This window comes from Neoarius graeffei, chromosome 28 (genome assembly GCF_027579695.1).
Source record: "Neoarius graeffei isolate fNeoGra1 chromosome 28, fNeoGra1.pri, whole genome shotgun sequence".
Classification (NCBI taxonomy): Eukaryota; Metazoa; Chordata; class Actinopteri; order Siluriformes; family Ariidae; genus Neoarius; species Neoarius graeffei.
The window spans coordinates 11,316,786-11,340,297 of NC_083596.1; the positions used below are offsets into that span (position 1 = coordinate 11,316,786).

A 23,512-nucleotide genomic window follows, 5' to 3' on the forward strand; every position below is an offset into this window, starting at 1 on the left:
CTCAAACCCTGAACCTTCTTGCTGTGAGGCGACAGTGCTAACCACTACACCACCGTGTCGCCCACGATCTAAACTGACCCACTAAATTATTTTAAAACGTGTCCAGAATTGAATGGAAAGATTCAAAAGAAGAGCAAGTCTCTGTTATTCCACTAGGGGGCCAAATAGAGCAAGATTTTCTAAGCAAGCTGAACATTTGACTCTTTCTTTCCAAAAGCCTAATAATATAATAAAAAAACGAGTTCAAACTTTTCATTTATCGAATCATTGATATGGTGGCGATGTTTGTTTATTTTGGAAGGAGTCTCCAGTGTCAGCTCTTAGTTGCAGTCTGATTTAAAGCTGTTCAGGATTGTTTAGAACGGGGGTGTCAAACTCATTTTCACTGAGGGCCACATGACTAAATTTTACGGTCATCAAGAGCCAAATAATCACTGAACATCCATTTTGAAAGGGCAACCATGAAATCTGCACGGCAGAATGATTATTCAAGAAGTTTTGAACACTGTTTCATTGGGAATCAGTAAAACAACGACTAGGCCAGTTTCCCATTCATTACCTCGCCTGGAACGGAGTCCACCGGGGGCGAGGTATTGCTTTCGGTGGGGTTTCTTTCCCTGTGTCTGAAATCGCTCCCTACTCACTATATAGTAGGGACGTCATTTTGTAGTGCTGTCCGAAACCTTAGTGAGGATTATTTACACCCTATAAAGTGCATTCAAAGTATCCCACAATGCATCACGAAAAATAGTGTGCAACGATGGTCACTAACCAAAGCAATATATCCCATCATGCATTGCTGAAAGAAATCAAATTATAAGTCTCAAATTTGATTTAATAAAAGGCAGCGGCAAAGAAGAAAGTATTCAGCCTCGATTTAAGGGTGTATTCAGACCAGGATAGTTCGATAGTTCACTTGCTTTGGTCCGAACCAATTTTTTTTTTTTTCATTTTGGTGCGGTTCGCTTTCACACTGTACATTTTAGTAAGCGGACCAAAATCTGTCAACAAAGCCACGCGCCCTGAGGTCGTTCAGCTATTGGTCAGAGACGACACGCGCACAAAGCGTTAAGTTCAAAAGTAGTCATGGAGGCTTTCTGTGCTGTTATTCTTTTTAATGTCATCAAAGCTATACGTTTTTTCCAGTTTTTACTGTTTTCACAATTGTGCGATTACTATGCTGTTGTACAAGTAATTTATCAACGACGACTTCAAAGGGCAAGGCGGCTACGGAGGATAGCGCTGATGAGCGCACATCATGTTGTGACAGTTCTGGCTCTTCACGCAATAGATGAATTTCTTTTTTGCGTCGCTAGTACCGCCACTTTTTGAAAGAATGGCCCTGATTTTAATGTAGGTCTGACGGAGTTTCTTCACTTTTAGCCGACATTGTTCTGGGGAGCGCGTGAACCCCTTCTCCTTCATTTTCTCACTGAATACAGCAAACACGTCGGCATTTTTGTGTGTTCTCTCCAAAAGCTCAGATATGTGGACATCTGCCCATATATCCACAAGGGGACGCGTTTCTTCCTCGGCCCACGTTTGCCCCCTACTCATTTTTTGTACTCTGTAGTCTAGCCTACCACTGGTCTGAATGACTGAACGACTGTTGTAAGGTTCCCTTGACAACCGAAACAGTGTTTGCACTTTGCAGTGGAGTGTCAAGACTCTGTTTCCCATAATGCTCGACAAACGACGGAAGCTCCCGAGGTACAAAAAAGCAAAACTGTCAGATTAGGTCCGGTCTGCTTTCACACCTCCAAAAGATCCGCACCAGGGTTCCTTTGGTCCGGACCGAGTCCGACCTTGCAGCTCGGTCTCGGTCTGCTTGTTTGGTCCGGACCAGAGTTCGGTGGTTTGTATTCAGACCAACCCAAAAGGTCCGGACCAAGGGAAATTTGGTTCGTTTGGTCCGGACCAAACAACGTAGGTGTGAATACGTCCTAAAAGAAGTGAAAGATGCAGGTACTTTGTATTGATTAATGTTGGAAATACGCTCAGGATAATATGGATTTATCACAGAAATACACGCATGTGTTTATTATTTTGAAAACCAACCAGCCGACTGATCTGGCAGTTAATTTCACCTTCAAATTAACTGCTCATCCTAGAGGTTCACATACTTTTGCCACTCACAGATATGTAATATTGGATCGTTTTCCTCCGAGTTATAATATTTTTGTCTCATTTGTTTAACTGGGTTCTCTTTATCTACATTTAGGACTTGTGTGAAAATCTGATGATGTTTTAGGTCACATTTATGCAGAAATATACTGTTATAAAGGGTTCACAAACTTTCAAGCACCACTGTATGTCGGTAGTACACAGGTTGTTGTTTTGTTCAGTTCGGTTGCGTTTTACCAGAGTTGTGGCCCTTGATTAACAACCTTGTACTTGGACGATTTCATCAAGGTGTGCTTGCTTTCTGAAATCAACTCCTCTCACAATTTTTATCCCCCGCTGGCTGAAAGGCCCGAAGCGGGATTATGTCGTGGCGATGTCCGTCCATCCATCCATCCATCCATCCGTCCCGGGAAGGGTACTCACCTTCTGAAATCAACTCCTCTCATAATTTTTGGAGGAATTTCACGAAACTTGGCAGGATTCTTTGTTATATGTCTGTCATACACATATTGCAATTTCGTTCAGTTCAGTCGCATTTTACCAGAGTTCTGGCCGAGTTCCCAGCGGGGGATAGTGTGCTCTCGGAGCTCTCTTGTTTTTATTGCATTTTGAAAATCTCCCAACTTTTCTGGAAATGAGGTTTGTACATCGCTCATACAAATTACAACTTCTGTATCTGTATTATTTTACTGATGTTTATATTTCTCTGTGTGTATTATTCTCAAGGAATAATAAACAAATGGTTTAAAAAAGGGGGCCAGAGTACCAAAATTTCACAACAAATTTTGGTACTCTGGCCCCCTTTTTTAAACCATTTGTACAAAATCTTGGGGTAACGTTTGACAGTGGGCTTAAAGGAACAGTCCACCGTACTTCCATAATGAAATATGCTCTTATCTGAATTGAGACGAGCTGCTCCGTACCTATCCGAGCTTTGCGCGACCTCCCAGTCAGTCAGACGCAGTCAGACGCGCTGTCACTCCTGTTAGCAATGTAGCTAGGCTCAGCATGGCCCATGGTATTTTTTGGGGCTGTAGTTAGATGCGACCAAACTCTTCCGCGTTTTTCCTGTTTACATAGGTTTATATGACCAGTGATATGAAACAAGTTCAGTTACACAAATTGAAACGTAGCGATTTTCTATGCTATGGAAAGTCCGCACTATAATGACAGGCGTACTAACACCTTCTGCGCGCTTCGGCAGCGCATTGATACGGAGCTCAGATATCAATGCGCTGTCGAAGCGCGCAGAAGGTGTTAGTACGCCTGTCATTATAGTGCGGACTTTCCATAGCATAGAAAATCGCTACGTTTCAATTTGTGTAACTGAACTTGTTTCATATCACTGGTCATATAAACCTATGTAAACAGGAAAAACGCGGAAGAGTTTGGTCGCATCTAACTACAGCCCCAAAAAATACCATTGGCCATACTGAGCCTAGCTACATTGCTAACAGGAGTGACAGCGCGTCTGACTGACTGGGAGGTCGCGCAAAGCTCGGAGAGGTACGGAGCAGCTCGTCTCAATTCAGATAAGAGCATATTTCATTATGGAAGTACGGTGGACTGTTCCTTTAAATTTGATAAACAGATTAGTTCTGTTGTTAGAACGAGCTTTTTTCAACTTCGTCTCTTGGCCAAAGCGAAGCCGTTACTCAGTCGGCAGGATCTCGAGAAAGCAATTCATGCATTTACGGTATCAGTTCGAGACTGGACTATTGTAACGCCCTGTATGTTGGCCTCAGCCAGTCTTCAATTTTACGTCTTCAGTTTGTACAGAACGCCGCGGCCTGATTTTTAACAAGCACGTCTAGACGTGAACACATTACTCCTGTGTTGTCGTCACTCCATCGGCTTCCAGTCCGTTTTAGAATTGATTTTAAACTTCTGTTTGTTTTTAATGCCAAAAATGGCCTGGCTCCCTCTTACTTGTCTGAGATTTTAACTATTCGTGATCATGGTAGGGCCCTGCGTTCTTCGGGTCAGCTTCTGTTAGAAGTTCCAAGGTCGAGATATAAACAGTGGGGTCGTTCTTTTGCTGTCGCTGCTCCCAGACTGTGGAACAATCTGCCCCCCGACATTCGCACCACTATTGATCCCGGCCTTTTTAAATCAAAGTTGAAGACCTACTTTTTTAGATTGGCGTTCAATCCTGACTAGGGGAGCCTTGTTTTTGAGGGGTGCTTCGTTTCGTCTGTTTTATTTCATGTACTTTTGAAAGGCTTTTGGTAATCTGCAGCACGGCAGCACCTTCCGCAGTCAAAACCCGTGTTTTGCTGTTCTGTTTTATGGCTTTGATGTAAAGCACTTTGGGTACCACTGTTTGGTTATTGTAAAGGGCTATATAAATAAAATTTGATTAATTGATTGATTGAAGGACAAGTAAATGAAAAGCTATTGTAAGAAGTTTTTTTTTTTTTAAATTCGGATTATCCCTAGTCACCGTGTACTAGATCAGTGAATTTTCTTTTAAATAAGTATTTTTTGTTGCTGTTGTTTGCCTGCTTGCAGCCTCGATGTGTCATGAAGCTGTTACGCAAGTTGTTTTGAATCTTTACATCATCGTCCCATGACTCAGTAGCGTTGTGTATGTAATTAACACTCATGTGACCGTCCACGTGAGGTACATCATCTGAAGAGTTGACATAAACACACTGTTGTCGAGTCTATCCTGGCTTTCTTGGCAGTTTGTTTCCAAACCTGTGAACAAGTATGATTAAAAAATGTCACCCACGACTGCTACACATCATCCTGTAACCGTAGAGATGATTGGTGTATAATTTGCGACATCATAGACCACATCTGTGTACCGTTTCAAAAATATTGGCTCCTCTGTTATTAGGATGAACGCTCTTCTTTCACCTTTTTTTTTTTTTTTTCTGCAGTGGTGCTGAAGACAAACACGGTTACATCTGGGACCGCCATTATAACATCTGTCTGGCTCGCTTGCAGCACGACGACGTGGTGAACTCCGTGGCTTTCAGCCCCACCGACCAAGAGCTCCTGCTGTCCGCCAGTGACGACTCCACTATCAAAGTGTGGCGCTCTCCACGCATGGTGCGCCTGGCACGGCGCCCGACTCGAACCCGGGACCTCCTCGCCTCCCTCAGAGCTCGTCGGAACACTAACTCGAATTTCAACGGCAAACTCTGAACAGGAAACCATATGGTGGAGACAGCACTGTAAAAACACTCTCTAGCTTCTCTGATCTTGACTGGTGATTGTGTGATGTCACTTTAACTAAAAAGACCCCCTTTCTAATACTGTTACGAGGTCGTGTATCACCTCAGGCATCACAGGGAGGTCTGGGTTCAATGAAAGAAGCACTCTAGGGGCACTAAAAGAACCTCCTGGGTACGATTTCGTCGGAAAAACGGCTCTAGTGCCAATTTTTTTTTTTAAAAAAGTCGAAAAGATCACCCAAAGAGCGTCGTATTTGATGTGCGTTGATCCGCTGCGTGAGCATGTCGCGTTTGAAACCAGACCTTTTTAAAAAGAAAAAACAAAAAAAAAATTTTAAACAGTCATTCAACTCCATAAGTATTGGCGCCCTGCGTGAAAATTGATCGGTTCCCCTGCCTTGCAAAATTATCAGCACCCCACGTTTCCTATATAAACCCACTCGTGATGACGTTAACATACTCTTCTTGTCATGTCCATTGAAGCATTTTTGTTCTTTGCTTTGTGTATGTCTGCTTTCTGTGTTTCAGGCTGAAAATTGTCAACAGGTTTCAAATCCAGAGACTGAAACGATTGTTGGTGTTGGTGTTACGCTCCTGTCTTGATTCAGATGCAAGTCTGTGGAAATTCTCTCGTTAAAAAGATGAATCTATGGTCAAGTTCTTACCTCCTAGCAGAGGCAACCCGATTTTATGTTTCGGCAAATGTATTTCGCAGAATCCTAGATGCCGTCAGTTAACGTTTTTATATTACATTACAGGCATTTAGCCGGGCGGCACGGTGGTGTAGTGGTTAGCGCTGTCGCCTCACAGCAAGAAGGTCCTGGGTTCGAGCCCCGGGGCCGGCGAGGGCCTTTCTGTGTGGAGTTTGCATGTTCTCCCCGTGTCCGCGTGGGTTTCCTCCGGGTGCTCCGGTTTCGCCCACAGTCCAAAGACATGCAGGTTAGGTTAACTGGTGACTCTAAATTGACCGTAGGTGTGAATGTGAGTGTGAATGGTTGTCTGTGTCTATGTGTCAGCCCTGTGATGACCTGGCGACTTGTCCAGGGTGTACCCTGCTTTTCGCCCGTAGTCAGCTGGGATAGGCTCCAGCTTGCCTGCGACCCTGTAGAAGGATAAAGCGGCTAGAGATAATGAGATGAGAGATGAGATGAGGCATTTAGCCGATACGCTTATCCAGAGCGACATAGAATATACCCAGAAAAGCCTGGGGAGCAGTTAGAGGTTAGATGCCTTGCTCAAGGGCTGGTCCAGGGATTCAAACCAGCGACCTTTTGGTCGCAAAGCTACTTCTCTGACCATTAGACCGTGGCTTCCGTCATTTTTAGCGTGCTTGTTATTGAGGTGGCATTCGTCTTCGATTTCCTCAGCTTGTGTGTCCAATTCTTAACAAATTTCCATATTTTTGCACTTTACACCTTATGTGCACGAACGTTTGTTTTCATATCTATTTCCTGACGCGTACACCTTAAAAAACATCCGTCTGTCTTCTGTACCGATCTTTGACGTTGTGTGTGCAAACCTCCTGCTTGGAAATACTCAGATGTTTTTGTTAGAGCAGAGCAAAATTTGAGTGATATTTTACACATTCACGATGGGTGCTAATAATTCTGGAGTTGACTGGAGGTGCAGAGTAAAATTATTTACATTAAATCCCTTTATTGTCTTTTTAATTAAAGACCTTTATATCCACTGTATGGTGCACTGGCTTTATTTTGAGTTGTATATATTGATCAGCAAAAAAAAAAAAATTCCTGCGGACATTTGACACTCGAAACACTAAAATTCCCCCAGAAAACGGTTTTCGTAATTGCTTGAAAGAAGCATTTAGAAGTGTGTATTTTAAAGCATGTTAGCGGATGTTTTATTCAGGGTGTTTGTGAAATGAAGTCGTAACCTCTTGGTAGAGGCAAGCAGGTTCAGAATGCCGCAGGAACGTGAAGTACAAGGTGTTTACTAATCCAGAATTTTACGCCTCTCATGCTGCTTGTTCTTTATGGGCTTGTGTTCTCTAGCATGAGCCCCCCCGATGTCTGACATGTGAGTAAAGTGTGATATTAAAACCTTTTTCCCATCACAAGCCACGCAGTTTAACATTTTGTGTATTTGTGCATTTTCATTTCACTGTAAATTCAGCGCTGATGAACGTTGCAAGCTGTTCACATCGACTAAGAATCCTTTCGTTTTCCATGACACGCAAATCTCCAGTTTGTATCACTCATCACACGTTCATCAATTTTAGTAAATGGCTCCGAAACGAGGAACACCTGAATACTCAAATTGACATAATTCATATATTAAAAGGATAATTACAGCTGATAATTATAAACAGTAACAATTATTCCACAAAATTGAGTTGTACATGAGCTGATAGCTATGTACTATTATAATCCATGTACGACTAGATTGAGTAGAATAACCATTTTATTCTATCCACATTCACTGGATTTTGAGAAACGGAGCATTTTTATTTTTAGCAAATCCCATAAATAAAAAATTTACACAAAACGTCCGATAAAATCATTCCCGCTTACCTATCGATGGCTGCACGAATTGACTTGTATTGCTTTTTTGAAGAAAGCTCCGCCTTGCTGTCGTGCCGAGGCATAGAATAGCTTTATTTATTTAATTCTCCGTTGGACATTTCAGCTCTGTAATTTTCAAACTTCTTTGAGCTTTTGCACCAGTCTAAAAAAAAAAAACTGAACAAATTTTAAGGCTTAAAGATGAAGAATGTAAACAAAATGACAGTTTAAAAAAAAAAAAAAGGTTCTTACCATGAAATATTTCCATTCCATATGTTGTTGCTTTTTTATTTTTGAGGGGCTTTATTTTCAAGTAGTTTTTATTTCATCCTCGATTTGCTCAGCAACACGTTCTGCCATTTTGTTTTTCTCTACTCACAGTATATGAGCTGATATCCTAGTAATAGAGTAGCCAATCAGAGCACACGATTGCTTATATCCAGTGAATGTGGATAGAAAAACAAATATATAGTTAGTTAATAGCTCTCTTTTCTATTGTCAGTCAGTATTTGTAGGACGTCATGTCGTGTATGAAAGAAGTAATGAATGGAAAACTAGATACAATTTCTTTGGCGTGTAATATTCAGGTATAAATCTTTGGTGTTATTATAAAACATACCAAATACTTTGATATGATTGTTACTCCAAATAAATATCCGATTCAACAGAAAATTGTACGGTATTTGTGTCACGCCACGGGATTTTTTTATTTTTTTTTTTAAATATTAGATGTTCTGTTTAGGCGGCACAGTGGTGTAGTGGTTAGCGCTGTCGCCTCACAGCAAGAAGGTCCTGGGTTCGAGCCCCGTGGCCGGCGAGGGCCTTTCTGTGTGGAGTTTGCATGTTCTCCCCGTGTCCGCGTGGGTTTCCTCCGGGTGCTCCGGTTTCCCCCACAGTCCAAAGACATGCAGGTTAGGTTAACTGGTGACTCTAAATTGACCGTAGGTGTGAGTGTGAATGGTTGTCTGTGTCTATGTGTCAGCCCTGTGATGACCTGGCGACTTGTCCAGGGTGTACCCCGCCTTTCGCCCGTAGTCAGCTGGGATAGGCTCCAGCTTGCCTGTAGAAGGATAAAGCGGCTTGAGATAATGAGATGAGATGAGATGTTCTGTTTACGGAATGCGTAGAAGTGTTAAAGCGTGCACTGTTTTCACTGGCTGATCCAGTAACTATCAACGAATCACCTCAACAGCGCCCCTACGGGACATTTACGGCACTTTTCAATGCCGTTTCTACGCATTCTGTAATGTGGCACAACATATTTGTAGCAAAAGATGTTTGCATAAAATAAAAAAAATTTAATTTGCGTTAATGTTACGTATACTGTACAGTTCCATTAGCTGTAAACATCGGCATGGTTCACGGTTACTTACACAAGTTGATTTCTGTGCCAGTTTAAAAAAAAAAATGCACTAGGAAAGAGCTTTTTCCTCAACAAAACTGTGTCAAAATTACCAAGTTTAATGACACTTTAATGAAATGGCGATTTGTTTTTCCAGACAAGCACCTTGGGACATGTGGATATTCCTCGGAGGTACCAAAATTAGCTGACGTTCTTTCTGTTAGCTAACAAAACCAAGGCTTGTGGATTTACGGGCCACTTAGATATCAAACCCCTCCAATCCCTTCCACTTCTGTGAACGGACTCTTTGCATTCATGGAGCAGCACTAAAAAAGCAGCAGTGCGATTTATTTTATTCACAGAAACAGTTTTCAGGCGTCTCCAGTATCGATATAGCAAGAGTTCAAAACCCATAATGGCTCCAGATACACTTTCGGTACCACCACACTGTTTTAGCGTAAATGATGTAGATACAGCGTTGAGATTGAGCAAGTTTGGTGGTAAGGCAGTCTCATCTCATCTCATTATCTCTAGCCGCTTTATCCTGTCCTACAGGGTCGCAGGCAAGCTGGAGCCTATCCCAGCTGACTACGGGCGAAAGGCGGGGTACACCCTGGACAAGTCGCCAGGTCATCACAGGGCTGACACATAGACACAGACAACCATTCACACTCACATTCACACCTACGGTCAATTTAGAGTCACCAGTTAACCTAACCTGCATGTCTTTGGACTGTGGAGGAAACCGGAGCACCCGGAGGAAACCCACGCGGACACGGGGCGAACATGCAAACTCCGCACAGAAAGGCCCTCGCCGGCCACGGGGCTCGAACCCGGACCTTCTTGCTGTGAGGCGACAGCGCTAACCACTACACCAGGCAGTGGTTAAATTAATTTAGGTTAAATGCAGGGTTGCTATTAAACCATTTATTAATACCAAGAACACAACAGACTTATAATAAATAAATAAACAAACAAACAAACCAATAAATCAGAGTTAAGACTAACATTTTAATACCAGCATTAATAGGGGTTACATATCTGAGTATACGTCATACCGTACACTTGAAGAAGTCAAACTTAAACCTTTTGTCTCTAGTTCAATATGGCAGAGTTTCAAAATACAACCATCTACAGTACTGTGCAAAGAGCTTACACTTTAAAAAAAAATACAAACTTTGTTACAGATTTTAATTTTATGGCTTCTACATTATCGAGTCGGTACAAACACACTTTAGATTTCTAGCACAAAATACAAAGTTACAGAGGAGAAAAGGTTTGTAGCGGAGTAGGATAATCCATAAGAGCACACTTTTCAGATTGAAAAAGAAAACATAATGAAGGCTGCTGGGTTTTGGTGCAAAATGAAGAAGCAAGTGTGACAGTCAAAGTGTCCAGAAGAACTTTCGTTAATGCGCCTCCCTCTGATCTGTGACGTCACTGGGCCCATGAAAACAGTGTTTACAAAGGCAAGGCAAGTTTATTTATATAGCACATTTCATACACAGTGGCAGTTCAATGTGCTTTACAGAAGTAAAAGCAGAACAGTAAACAATAGAAAATAAAATTACATAAAGTAATTGGGGAAGAAAAATAAGAATTAAACAATAGTAGAAATAAAATTATAAAATGAAATAAAAGTTCAAAAAAGGAATCAGCCTCGAGATTAATTATTATTATGGGTTTAACTCAAAGCGCGCTCTTCCCGTGGCTCTTCCACGAGGATCACCAAAAATCGTCCCGCAGACAAAATCTACGAGGATCACCAAAAATTGTCCCGCAGACAAAATCTACGAGGATCACCAAATAAAATCGTCCCGCAGACAAAATCTACGAGGATCACATAAAGCGCGCTCTTCCCGTGGCTCTTCCACGAGGATCACCAAATAAAATCGTCCCGCAGACACAATCTACGAGGATCACCAAATAAAATCGTCCCGCAGACACAATCTACGAGGATCACCAAAAATCGTCCCGCAGACAAAATCTACGAGGATCACAAAGCGCGCTCTTCCCGTGGCTCTTCCACGAGGATCACCAAAAATCGTCCCGCAGACACAATCTACGAGGATCACCAAATAAAATCGTCCCGCAGACAAAATCTACGAGGATCACCAAAAATCGTCCCGCAGACAAAATCTACGAGGATCACCAAAAATCGTCCCGCAGACAAAATCTACGAGGATCACAGTATAACAAAGAATTAAAGTAAAAGTAAAATCATTAAAATCCAAGATTAAAAATAAATTAAAATAAAGTAAAATCTCTCATCTCATCTCATTATCTCTAGCCGCTTTATCCTTCTACAGGGTCGCAGGCAAGCTGGAGCCTATCCCAGCTGACTACGGGCGAAAGGCGGGGTACACCCTGGACAAGTCGCCAGGTCATCACAGGGCTGACACATAGACACAGACAACCATTCACACTCACATTCACACCTACGGTCAATTTAGAGTCACCAGTTAACCTAACCTGCATGTCTTTGGACTGTGGGGGGAAACCGGAGCACCCGGAGGAAACCCACGGGGACACGGGGAGAACATGCAAACTCCACACAGAAAGGCCCTCGCCGGCCCCAGGGCTCGAACCCAGGACCTTCTTGCTGTGAGGCGACAGCGCTAACCACTACACCACCGTGCCGCCTAAAGTAAAATCATTAAAATCAAAATTAAAAGAAATTATGTTAAAGGAAATTAATTACTTAGGTAAAAATTAATCAAGTGAAAGCATCTGAAAACAGCTTTGTCTTGAGCCTGGATTTAAAACTAACAACAGTAGGAGCATTTTTGATCTCATCTGGAAGTTGGTTCCAAAGCTTAGCAGCATAGCAACTAAAGGCTGCTTCACCACACTTCGTTTTGACAGCTGGTATTACTAGCAAGTTTTTCTCTTGTGATCTTAGAGACCTAGTTGGTGCATATAATTGAAACATATCCAGTAGGTAGCTGGGTCCCATCCCATTTAATGTTTTAAATAGAAGAAGTAGTGCTTTAAAGTCAATTCTATAGCTCACTGGGAGCCAGTGCAGAGACCTTAGGATTGGAGTGATATGGACTACCCTTTTTGTTCTTGTAAGAACCCTTGCTGCTGCATTTTGGATTAGTTGAAGCTCTTTGATGGTCTTTTTTGGAAGACCTGTGAAAAGGCTATTGCAGTAATCAACCCTACTGGAGATGAAAGCATGAATAAGTTTTTCTAGATCATGTTTTGACATGAGACCCCTGAGTTTAGAAATGTTTTTTAGGTGATAGAATGCAGACTTTTTTACCACTGTCATATGACTGTTGAAGTCAAGTTCGCTGTCAATAAGGACACCAAGGTTTTTGACAGTATCCTTTGCTTTAAGCCCCTTAGTTTCAAGAACAGTGGCAATCCTAAGCCTTTCCTCCTTTTTGCCAAATATAATTGTTTCAGTTTTATCTGCAAGCAGATCACTGTGATTAGGAGTCCCGGCGGGTGGCTTGTATTCGATTCGTTTATATCCCGACCTTGTCAGCTGTCAGATTGATTGTACTGTTTTTTTTTTTACCTTATTACCATGAAGCACTGAAGAGTTCTTTTCAGTGGTGGGCCGCATGACGTCACGCAGTAGATCAATATGGCGGAACGCATCTTCGCTGAGCTCAGCGCAAGCCCATATTATTAAAAGTTAAAAGATACTGTTATGCGGTCTGTTCTTTCTCTATAAATTCCATGATCGATTACTTTATATATTTATCTATCTATTTGTGGTGATTTTGTACAAAAGTTGCCTTTTCCTTTAAGTTTCAAACATAATCTAGTATATTAAACATATCTTTAGATACTTTATTCATTCTTAGGCAAATGAGAACTGAATTTTTGAGTGGACATTGTGTGTACATTTAGCTTTAATAAAACTATCCCTCTTCTCTAATTTTATAATCGCTGTGTCTTCATTAAGAAGCAAACAAGGAAATTATTTCACAGCGTCAATAAGTGGTGGCATCTGCATGCTGAGACCCATCAGGCAAGCGCCATTCGGCAGGAAATAAAAGCTCAGGCATGACTAAGAAATCAATTCTTTATTGCATTCTGCAGCATATTTAATGCTTCAAGCCATAATACATAAAATCAGATCAATTTCTGATGCTGTATATTTCTTCCCCAAGTTGGAAATACATCACAACTACGTATTTAGCTACCTTGCCTTTATATTCATTTCAGTAACTAAGCCGTTCCCAGTACTAACTAACTAACTAACTAACTAACTAACTAACTGTTCATAGCTTTTGCACCAGGTCATGCTGTTTAACTTCACTATAAACTTTGCCAATTTATGTCGTCACTCAAGAAAACTTCAAGCAAGGTTTAACAAGCGATTAATTCATGCTCTGCTGTCTCTCAAGCTACAATACAGTGAATAATCCTATATCCTACAGGTACATCCTGGGCTATGGACCACTGGTATCCGGTTATTTACCACAAATTAAAAAAAAAAAAAATCGAGGTTATTTAGCACAAATTAAAAAAAAAAAAAAGTCTTAACACAATTCTGGATTATGGTCACAATAATCGAAAAAAAAAAAAACCCTTATAAGGAGTTTGAGATTGCTTAGGGACTGGAATCTGGAATTTCTGCCGCTGTGCATGTTAAGGATCAGTTGTTGATTCCTGAAACGTTGTCTGAAAATATAATTCCTTGGCATCTTTGGGTATTTTTACTTAAGCCGTAACAAACCTTTTTGATTGTCGGCATCTTCAGAGATGACTTCAGTCACTTCTGATCATATCACAAATTCAACTGACTCGATAATTACGCGTTTGCGGAATTAATTAACTGGAGGATTAGGCCTCTTGCCCTGCTTGATAACACGTGTTTCGCCGACTAAGAGCAGAATCTATTCCTAAAAACTTACGCAAAGTCCATCTGATATCACATATTACTGTTTTCATACGTATTCGACTAATAAAGCTACAAAGTCTTTGACCGAAAAAAGACCAATTGACGCGGACAAAGATCCAGCGCCGACAGCACCCGCATTTACAGTCCAAGATTTTTTGGTTTATAGGATAGTTTCCAAAAAAAAAGAAAAAAAAAAAAAATCTTCCAACTTCTTAAATCGCGTGCGTTTTTAGTGGCACCTGCAGTTTTATTGATCAAGTTGTTTTTTTTTTGTTGTTTCAAGTTTAATTATTTCACTTTCTTACATTTAAAAGAAGTCACAGAAATTACCTACGTAAAATGTAAAATCGCTTAATAAAATCATCGAAAAATAGCTGTACATGGTTTTCCTTTCTTTCGGAAAAATTTAAATAAAGAGCGAAACCAAACGCTTTCTTTAAACTTGTAAATTTCGCTTGACTTTTCATTCTTTATCAAATTAGCAAACTGTAAATAATAAAAATGATCTAATTTAAGCTTAGCGCCTTAATAAAGACGAAACAAACCTGGACGTTGGCTATAGCGGTGTACTGGGTCAAGGTACGTGCGGTGTTAAATAATCATTATAGGATTGGTGACTAACATACGGGCTTTATCAAACATGGCGGCGTAGGGAAATACAATCGCAATCTCAGAAACTTCCATAAAAAGGAAAGGAAAAAAAAACCAATCCATCAAACATCTTTAAATGTGATCAGTAAGTATTCGTTATAGAGTGTTCTTGGATCTTGTGCTAAATAACTGTAAACTAGACCACCACTTGAACTGAACTCAAATTTCACTCGAACTACAAAAGTGAAAACACATCAATAAATGGACATTGAAAAGCAAACCTTAAAATAATAGCACACAAGTTAGAAATAACTTAACGAACAACCTCGATTACAATAAATGGCCCGTAGCAATACCGAGCTGATTATAGAAAAATTGCATACACACTTCACACACATGATTCAGACCATTTCTTCATCTTGAGCGACTTAAAGGCAAAATGGCCGACAATTACGGTCACCATATGCGAGGAGGAATTACAACTTGTGAAAAAAACCCGCTGTTCTGAAAAAAAAAGTACTAGAAGATGCTACAAATCTGGGTATAAAACTATGCAAAAGGTAAAGTGGGATTGTGATTTGAATGATAGATTTCAAAACAAAGTATTTTATGTGACTCGGCATAGGTAAGTGACAAGCGCGCCGTGCCTTTATTACACTTGCATGCTGCTTTTGAAGTCTGAAATAATTTCTTTTTTAAATACAGGGTGTTTCAAAAAAAAAAAAATAAATTTCACAATCTAATAACTTTGCCAATTCTCATTCAGTTGGCCTCAAATTTTAACAGCGCGTGTGGAAACAGGTCAAAATTTTGTGCTGAATGTTTTTTGTTTTTATCTTTTTAGGGATAGAAATGCCATTCACTGGAAAAGAAAAGGTGTTGTGTGTCGGAGTACGCTCGAACAAGAGTGCCGCGTGCATTTAGGCCAGAATTCTTGGAAAAAAGCACCAACTGCAATGCAGATACCGACAGGTCACAAAAATCCCAAAGAGGAAGGCTGGTCTGCGTCTCAGGCAGCGCACATATTGAAAATTTGCAAAAAAAAATCGGTCATGGACTCTACATCGCTTTGAATTTCTCATTCAAATTTTGAGGAATAATTTTTCTATTGCTCAACATTAAGCCTGTTCAGTTTCATTTGCCGAGACTATAGTTTCTGGGATATTTACATCTCAAATATCAAAAGTTTTTGAAATTGAACATACACCCTGTATGTTTTTTTGTTTTTTTAAAATAAAATAACCTGTGTATTTATACTAAAACAATTATCCATCTCAGGCTCGGTGAATAATAACAGTCGAGATTATTATTCACAAATATTCACTTTGCCTTCGGCCAATAATTGTTTCAATATAAACACACGGGTGATTATTACAGTTCCATGTCGCTTGTGAAGTTTGAAATAAAGGGATTTTTTTTTTTAATCGTATTAAAAATCCTTTATTTCAAACTTCCCAAGCATATACAGTACACTACCGTTCAAAAGTTTGGGGTCACCCAGACAATTTTGTGTTTTCCATGAAAAGTCACACTTTTATTCACCACCATAAGTTGTAAAATGAATAGAAAATATAGTCGAGAAATTTTTCTGGCCATTTTGAGCATTTAATCGACCCCACAAATGTGATGCTCCAGAAACTCAATCTGCTCAAAGGAAGGTCAGTTTTATAGCTTCTCTAAAGAGCTCAACTGTTTTCAGCTGTGCTAACATGATTGTACAAGGGTTTTCTAATCATCCATTAGCCTTCTGAGGCAATGAGCAAACACACTGTACCATTAGAACACTGGAGTGAGAGTTGCTGGAAATGGGCCTCTATACACCTATGGAGATATTGCACCAAAAACCAGACATTTGCAGCTAGAATAGTCATTTAGCACATTAGCAATGTATAGAGTGGATTTCTGATTAGTTTAAAGTGATCGTCATTGAAAAGAACAGTGCTTTTCTTTCAAAAATAAGGACATTTCAAAGTGACCCCAAACTTTTGAACGGTAGTGTATATAAAAAATTTTTTACTCCTGAAAAGCTTCCCAGGATCCTGATTAAATATTAACATTTGAAGCGAAACTTTAGGCACCCTTGTCAACCTTTACTTCTCGTTCTGATCGTTACAGCCTCACCCTGCTCAATCCACGTCCATTCCCACACCACATGCACTTTAATTTAGAGAAAACAGATGCTTGGGCTAGATGCATCTTAAACGTGCAAGTTTGTTTTCCACGGGTTTGGGAAACCTTGACATATCCGCAGCTCTGTTATGTGCTTTCATGCAAACCCCAAGCCTGCATAAAACAAACAAACACAAAAAAAAACCCACACTAACAAAAGTACAAAATAAGGTGAGGAAATAAGGATATGGTGGATTTGCAAGATTGCAAGCATTGGGTGAAATCTCTCACCATCATCTCATTTCAATTTCTTTCGACTTACTGAAAACCAAATTTTAAAAAAATCACTCATATTTAGCCTCCGTCTTGCTCGCTCTCTCCCTCCCCCTTTCTTTCTCGCCCTTTATTTTTTTTTAAAGATTTTTTTTTTTAAATACATATACAGGGTGTCTGGAAGGTCAAGAACCAATGAGAATATACTGGGATGAAGAGGAAAAAAAAAAAAACACTACACATAAAACAGACAGTTATGCATCTGACTGACAGCTTATTTTGTAAATAATAACTCTCTGCAATTTTACTCTCACTCGTTCCTGACTTAACGGACACTCTGTAGTTATATTATTTTTCTACAGCGCAATTTTTTTTGTCATCATCTTGCACTGCATTTGATAATATATGCATCATTTAGCATATAGATATTGAATATTTTCATTAATAATAATAGTTCAACATATGAATATTTTAAATTACAGCTTAGGATGTATGATTTTAAGCATATGTATATATATATTTAAAAAAAATATATATATGACAAAGTCTTTCACAGACTTCTCATATTTTTATATTAAGATATAAAATCATTATAGTGCCACTTATCAGCCCCTCATTACAATATATGCTCATGATGTGCTCAGGGACCGTGGCATTATGATACAGTCTATCTAGTTAGTTGAGCAAGGAGTTTATTCTTATTTTCCACGTCTATACTCAAATCAGGGAGCTTTTATATGCTATAAGCTTTAAAGCCCAGTGAGATCTACGATGGCCTTGATGAAAATTGTGTCATCTCGGACGTAGGAGCTCTTCCCTGCCAGCTTGGCCAGGGGGCAGAAGAGTGGGCAGCCGCTGGCGATGTTCATCTCACTGATGGGTCTTTGGAAAGACGTGGAGCTGATATCAGGTCTGAAAGCGTCGATGATGTGCTCCCGGTTATTTTGATCCAAAAGCATCAGAGTCACCTGAGAGAAAGAAAATATTCATTGCTCAAAATGGTGGAACGTGTTAGAAGCAAGTTAGATTTTGTAAAAATCTTCATTTCTTGGGATTTCCCCCCTTCTTGCAAGCACATCATGTACATAAGAGCATCTATTTAACCAGTACATGTTAGGGCCTGGTCACATGACGGCTCGTGAGGAGTTTGTGAATACTTGGTGATGAAAAACTGGTCGCATCGCCACCAATCGTGTTGAAGAGTTCCTTCACTGCAAGTTGGGTTTTTTTGGTCCGTCTTCGCCTCTTGAATGGGCAAAAACATCCTGAAAATGTTCAATGCAATGCACGCACTGAAACATGTTGGCGATATTTTTGTCCGCAAACTAAGCGGCGAATACTTGCAGATAGGTTTGGGAATACTTCCCGAAGCTTGAAGAAGCGTCGGCATCAAACGCCTCATTTTCATCGATAACCCATCGCGAGCTTTGGCCGGCGACTGGCCTAGTGGTTTGCGTGTCCGCCTCTCGATCAGGAGATCACGAGTTCTACTCGCGGTCGGGTCATACCAAAGACCATCATAAAAACGGTGCCTACTGCCATCTGGCAAGGCACGCTGCAATACAGATGCGAGTCGGAAGTCAAACTCTCGCGGTTACCAGAGGACTAGACCCCCCACTGTAACCCGAGCTATGTAATATAAACGAGAGGCCGAGGGCTACGAAACGAAGATCGGCGCCACCAAATGCGCCATGAATGGTGCGGGAAGGACCTTGACTTTTGACCCATCGCGAGCTGTAGTGTGAACGTAGCCTTAAAATGTCCGGTTTACAGAACATATTAGAATACGTTACAAAACATATGCCGAGAAGGACAGCACAACATATGCATAAAGCCTAGGTCACAACCGGATGTACGATTTTTTTGGCCGTGTGATTTTTGGCGTTTCCCCAAATCGCTGCGTTTTTTTTGTTCATGGAGAAAGACCGTAAGTTTGGCCGTAAGTTTGTCTTGCAACCTGAAAAAACCGTAAGCGCCCGTAGAGATTGTTTGACATGACAAAGAACCTCTGCGGCCGGTCTGCGGCCAGTCTACGGCTCGAAAATCAGCACGTCACACGCGCGCCCTCCGTGCGTTTCTTGCACGTAGACCGGCCGTAGGAGCACGTACGGCCGGTTGTGACCGAGGCTTATGGATAAGTGCTGGTGTTGTAAATGCTGTAATATACATGTTTGAGTAATTCACATGAACGGAATACAGCTTTTATCCACATTTATCATAAATCACGATGCAATGCAAACAAAGATTGCATTACATTACAGGCATTTAGCAGACGCTCTTATCCAGAGCAACGTACAGCACCTAGTTGGGGGTTTGGTGCCTTGCTCAAGGGCACTTCAGCCATTCCTGCTGGTCCAGGGAATGGAACTGGCAACCTTTTGTTCCCAAAGCTGTTTCTCTAACCTTTAGGTCATGGCTTCCCAAAGATGAGGGTCAATTCTAAAGCTGTATCCAGCTAACAGAAACTTCTGTTAAAAAGAGGTACTGGACACTTCGAGCTGTGCACTAAAGGATATGAAAACACACCAATGCTGGTGTTAATGCTGACAAAACAAACCCAGGCATTTTATGGGTTGAGACTTGCTCGAAACGCAACCTACTAGTTAAACACCCCACCCTTCTACCTCTAATTATATACAAGTGAATGCATGCCATCAGCATGCCATGTGACCGTTTGTACACGTTCAACTTTAAAATAAAAACATAATTAATCTCTAACCTAGCCCATTCACACTGTCGCAATAAACCAATTAATTAGCTGACTGTCTGCTACATTACACCAAATTGCTTTAATGACCGTAATTACTGATTACAGCTGTTGATGAGTCAGTTAATACAGTGAACCGACAACTCATTTCAAAATTGTTCAGAATGTAGTGTAAAATTATAATCGAGGATAAGGGAGTCAGTTTGGGTCTGCTCCGACAGTGAAGGACAGCAACGAGGCAGAAGGTCGAGTCAACGTGAAAGAAAGACAAGAGCGGTCAGAAAGTAGTCTGGTTAACATCAGACCATATCACAAGTGAAATATGGTCTGGAATCCGCCTATTGAATTTCTCGTAGGGGAGGTTTACGATTGTCAACGGCCGTTTATTGGACGTTGCGAATGTCTATCATTTGGCGTATACGTAGCCCATGGCCAATCATGGCAGTTGTACCCGGTGACATAGTTAGAGCGACGAAGAGGCAACTCTTGATAGCATTTTCCTGCTCTGGACCAAGCTGTGCCGCAGAAATCCCGAGATCGCCTGCCTCCTTTACCTGGTCTTCCACCAAGGCAGTCAATGGCGAGACTACCGCAACGACCGGGGTTTGGCTAAACCCCATCTGCTGAGCCACTAAGGGGGCTAGTTGGTAAATGAGACTTTTACCAAACCCTGTCGGGAGCAAGGCAAAGGCATCTGTCTTCGTGTCAACGAAAGACTGTAACTCCAAATGCTGTTCTTTTTTTGAAAACAAACTTTCGCTCTGAACTATTCAGAACAGTGTCTAAAGCTTGATCGAAAGTTTGGTTCGTATCGCTCGCCGCCATGTTAAATGTGATCCGTAAACAGTTCCAAATAAACTACAAGCTTCCGTTTGTCGAGTAGTACGCGTCACTGTCTTTCCACCCCTCCCCACTCTCTGATTGGCTCCCTAACTCAGGCGAGCCTTTAGACCAGGGGTGCCCAAATTGATCCATAAAGGGCCATGTGGCTGCAGGTTTTCATTCCAGCCATGCAGCAGCACACCTGATTTGGCTCATTCAATCAACTGAACTGTCTTCACACAGTCAAATACTTGCAGCCACACCCACCCTTGATTAAAGGGTGGGTGTGTCAGTTGATTGAATAAGCCAAATCAGGTGTGCTGCTGCATGGCTGGAATGAAAACCTGCAGCCACATGGCCCTTTATGGATCAATTTGGGCACCCCTGCTTTAGACCATAGTTTCCATGCTCTCTTTTCAGATCGGAACGATTGTGCAAAGCAGCATGGGATTTCCCAGGCTAGTCAGAAAGCAGGTGAAGAACATGCGCTTACCTTCTGGCTGAAAGGCCACTTGAGCAGAGCGTCGTATTTCCCCCTCATCACCACAAAGAACAGGGAGAGGTGAGTGCCTCTGCCGGAACCATCTCCATTCAGGTACAGCCTTAAGCACATCTTATAGCCGTATTTACTGGAGTAGAACGCTGGAACACACACAAATAATAAATGAATAATAAAGTACTCTACAGAACACAAGAGGCAGCACGCAGCGAATACATACAGCTCTTTCATTGTTATCAATATTAAAAGGGGACATATTTAAAAAAAACAAACAAAAAAAACAACACTTTCACCACTTGTGCAAATACATTCGGGTATCTGGAGCCTACTAAACCACAGACAGACGCAAGACACCCAGTCAGTTTCTTTTGTGCTGCCCGTTTCAGAAAACGCGTGTTGCGTTTCAACAAGCCGCTCAAATTTGGCTCCCCTTCCTACATCACAAGTGGCGCTCATTAGACTAATCCCGCCCCCTCATAGCTTGAGAACTGCCCTTTGAGAACAAACACTCGTGATGCTCAGTGCGACCTGATTGGCTGTCAGAAGAGGGGGTGGGGTGAACAGTGGCTCATTATCATTCAAAGGAGAACTGAAGTCGTTTTTAAACTTGCTTGATTTCTTAATTAGCGTGTTATTCAATTACGTTTTCGGTTTTCGTAACCTTATATCGTGACTCGTATTGGCAACTAATTGCAATTAAATATTAAACTTATCGGCCTATTCGGTTTGTAGCCATGTTGAATTTAGTTCGTTCGGTCCACGGCAGGCGTCGCTTATCCGCGCGATCTTCACGAGACTTGTGCGAGACTTCGAAACGTCAAGTGTCAGCGCCACCATTTTGAAAACTGTTTTCCAAACGAAATATTGCACAAAAACGAGTTTAAATGATGATTACTGCCTACTTTTTTCAAACTTTCCTGATTGCTATCAAAACGAACAAAACTTCCAGCTCGATTACGTCAGCATTCGAAAGACGGCGCGCGTGTTTTGACGATGTCAGTCACTTTGATTTCCGCTGTACGTTTTACTTCCGTCCTACGATGTCTCGCACAGGTCGCAACGAATCTCGTTTACGGCCATTGCTTCGACATATGGACTGATATAATACAGAGCATATTTCAAACACTCATAACTTGTTCATAACAAAATAGCTATCAAAAACGTATTCCTATATTTAATAAAATGAGAAATAGAATTTTGATTAAAAAAAATGTGCCTTCAGTTCTCCTTTAAAGGAACGGTCACTCAAATCAGCCATTTCGAACAGCGCTGTTTAAATAGGGTGAGAAGAGTGCTGTGGCGCTTTATCCTTGGGATATTTTGAACAAAGCACGTCGCAGACATTTCATTAAGACCTCAGGGAACTGTTTTAACTTGTGGAAAAGTGATACAACATGTCACCTTTAAAATTAACGTTCCCAAATAATATTAACCAGCGTGGTCTGCCATCCCATTTTCAAAGTTCTAAGGTTCACAAATTTTGGTGGTCAAGGTGAAAAGTAAGACTACTGGAAGAAAATCCCTTATTCACATTTAAGCAAATTGGATTTTTTTCCCCTTCATATTAGTTTCATCAGCCTACTCTTCCATGCTGGCTTAGGGCAAATTGGAAGAGGGCGTTTTTATTTGTGACACCATCACTAGTCAGAGGTGGACAAAGTACACAACTTCATTACTTGAGTCAAAGTACAGATCCCACTGATCAAAATGTTACTCCGATACAAGTGAAAGTTGTCCAGTCAAATTTTTACTTAAGTACTGAAGTACTTGCTTTTAAAAATACTTAAGTATTAAAAGTGCATTTTCTGTCATCACATTGTTGTATTATTGCCACAACGTTTACAAAACCTAACGCCGTTACCAAAGACAGAAATGTGAATTCACAAAATGAACGCATGCTGTGCCATCATGGTGGTTTAACGTTAAGCTAGCTAGTCAGTGAAGCTCCACCTGACATGCTAGCAAACTCTTTTCAAATTTGAAATCATATTGGGTAGCTAACGTTACTAGAAAAGAAAGATTTCTACATTCTGTTTAATTGGCAAGATTATGCTAAAACACATTTCTGAAAGGACTTCAGATAAGTTAACGTTATTCATGTTAGCGTAACTCCATTTTTACATGTTAACTAACAAACAGTGTCCACGTTAACTAGCTATGTGTTAACGTTAGCTGTGGACAAGGTGATGGCAACTTGGCAGGCAAATCCACAGAAAGTCATTTGACTAACCGGACTGCATAGCTACATTATCGCTAGCTCTAAAAGCTAAAAGGGGGTTTGTCAGGGGTGGACTAAGGGCCTCTGCATGCTCTTGCGACAAGGCTTTCGCAGATAGCTTTTCGCAGACAGTTGTAATTTATCGTTGAGCGGGGAGTAATAGGCGTGCGCGATGTTATTCACCGCCACAACGCAAGGGGGCGCGAAGTCGCGAAACCGCTAGGAGTAGTTGGTGGGTGTGGTTAGTGGAGTGTTTATC

The 23,512-nt window shown here is 41.1% G+C and overlaps 2 protein-coding genes across 5 annotated transcripts in view; one reads left to right on the plus strand and one right to left on the minus strand.

Annotated features, from left to right (window-relative positions):
* fbxw5 (F-box and WD repeat domain containing 5) overlaps positions 1-7,383 on the plus strand; it is a 44,672-nt gene extending 37,289 nt beyond the window's left edge. The window contains exon 10 of the mRNA XM_060913081.1: positions 5,010-7,383. Coding sequence (XP_060769064.1) covers positions 5,010-5,277 — 268 coding nt within the window. The 3' untranslated portion in view covers positions 5,278-7,383. The remainder of the gene's footprint in view (positions 1-5,009) is intronic.
* Positions 7,384-13,198: 5,815 nt separating this feature from the next.
* The window catches only part of traf2b (Tnf receptor-associated factor 2b), an 85,960-nt gene continuing 75,646 nt past the window's right edge, over positions 13,199-23,512 (minus strand). For all 4 annotated transcript variants that reach the window (XM_060912832.1, XM_060912835.1, XM_060912834.1 and 1 more), the window contains 2 exons: positions 21,030-21,178; positions 13,199-17,975 (listed from right to left, as the gene is read on the minus strand). In XM_060912832.1, the coding sequence (XP_060768815.1) occupies positions 17,757-17,975; positions 21,030-21,178 (368 nt within the window). In that variant the 3' untranslated portion in view covers positions 13,199-17,756. The remainder of the gene's footprint in view (positions 17,976-21,029; positions 21,179-23,512) is intronic.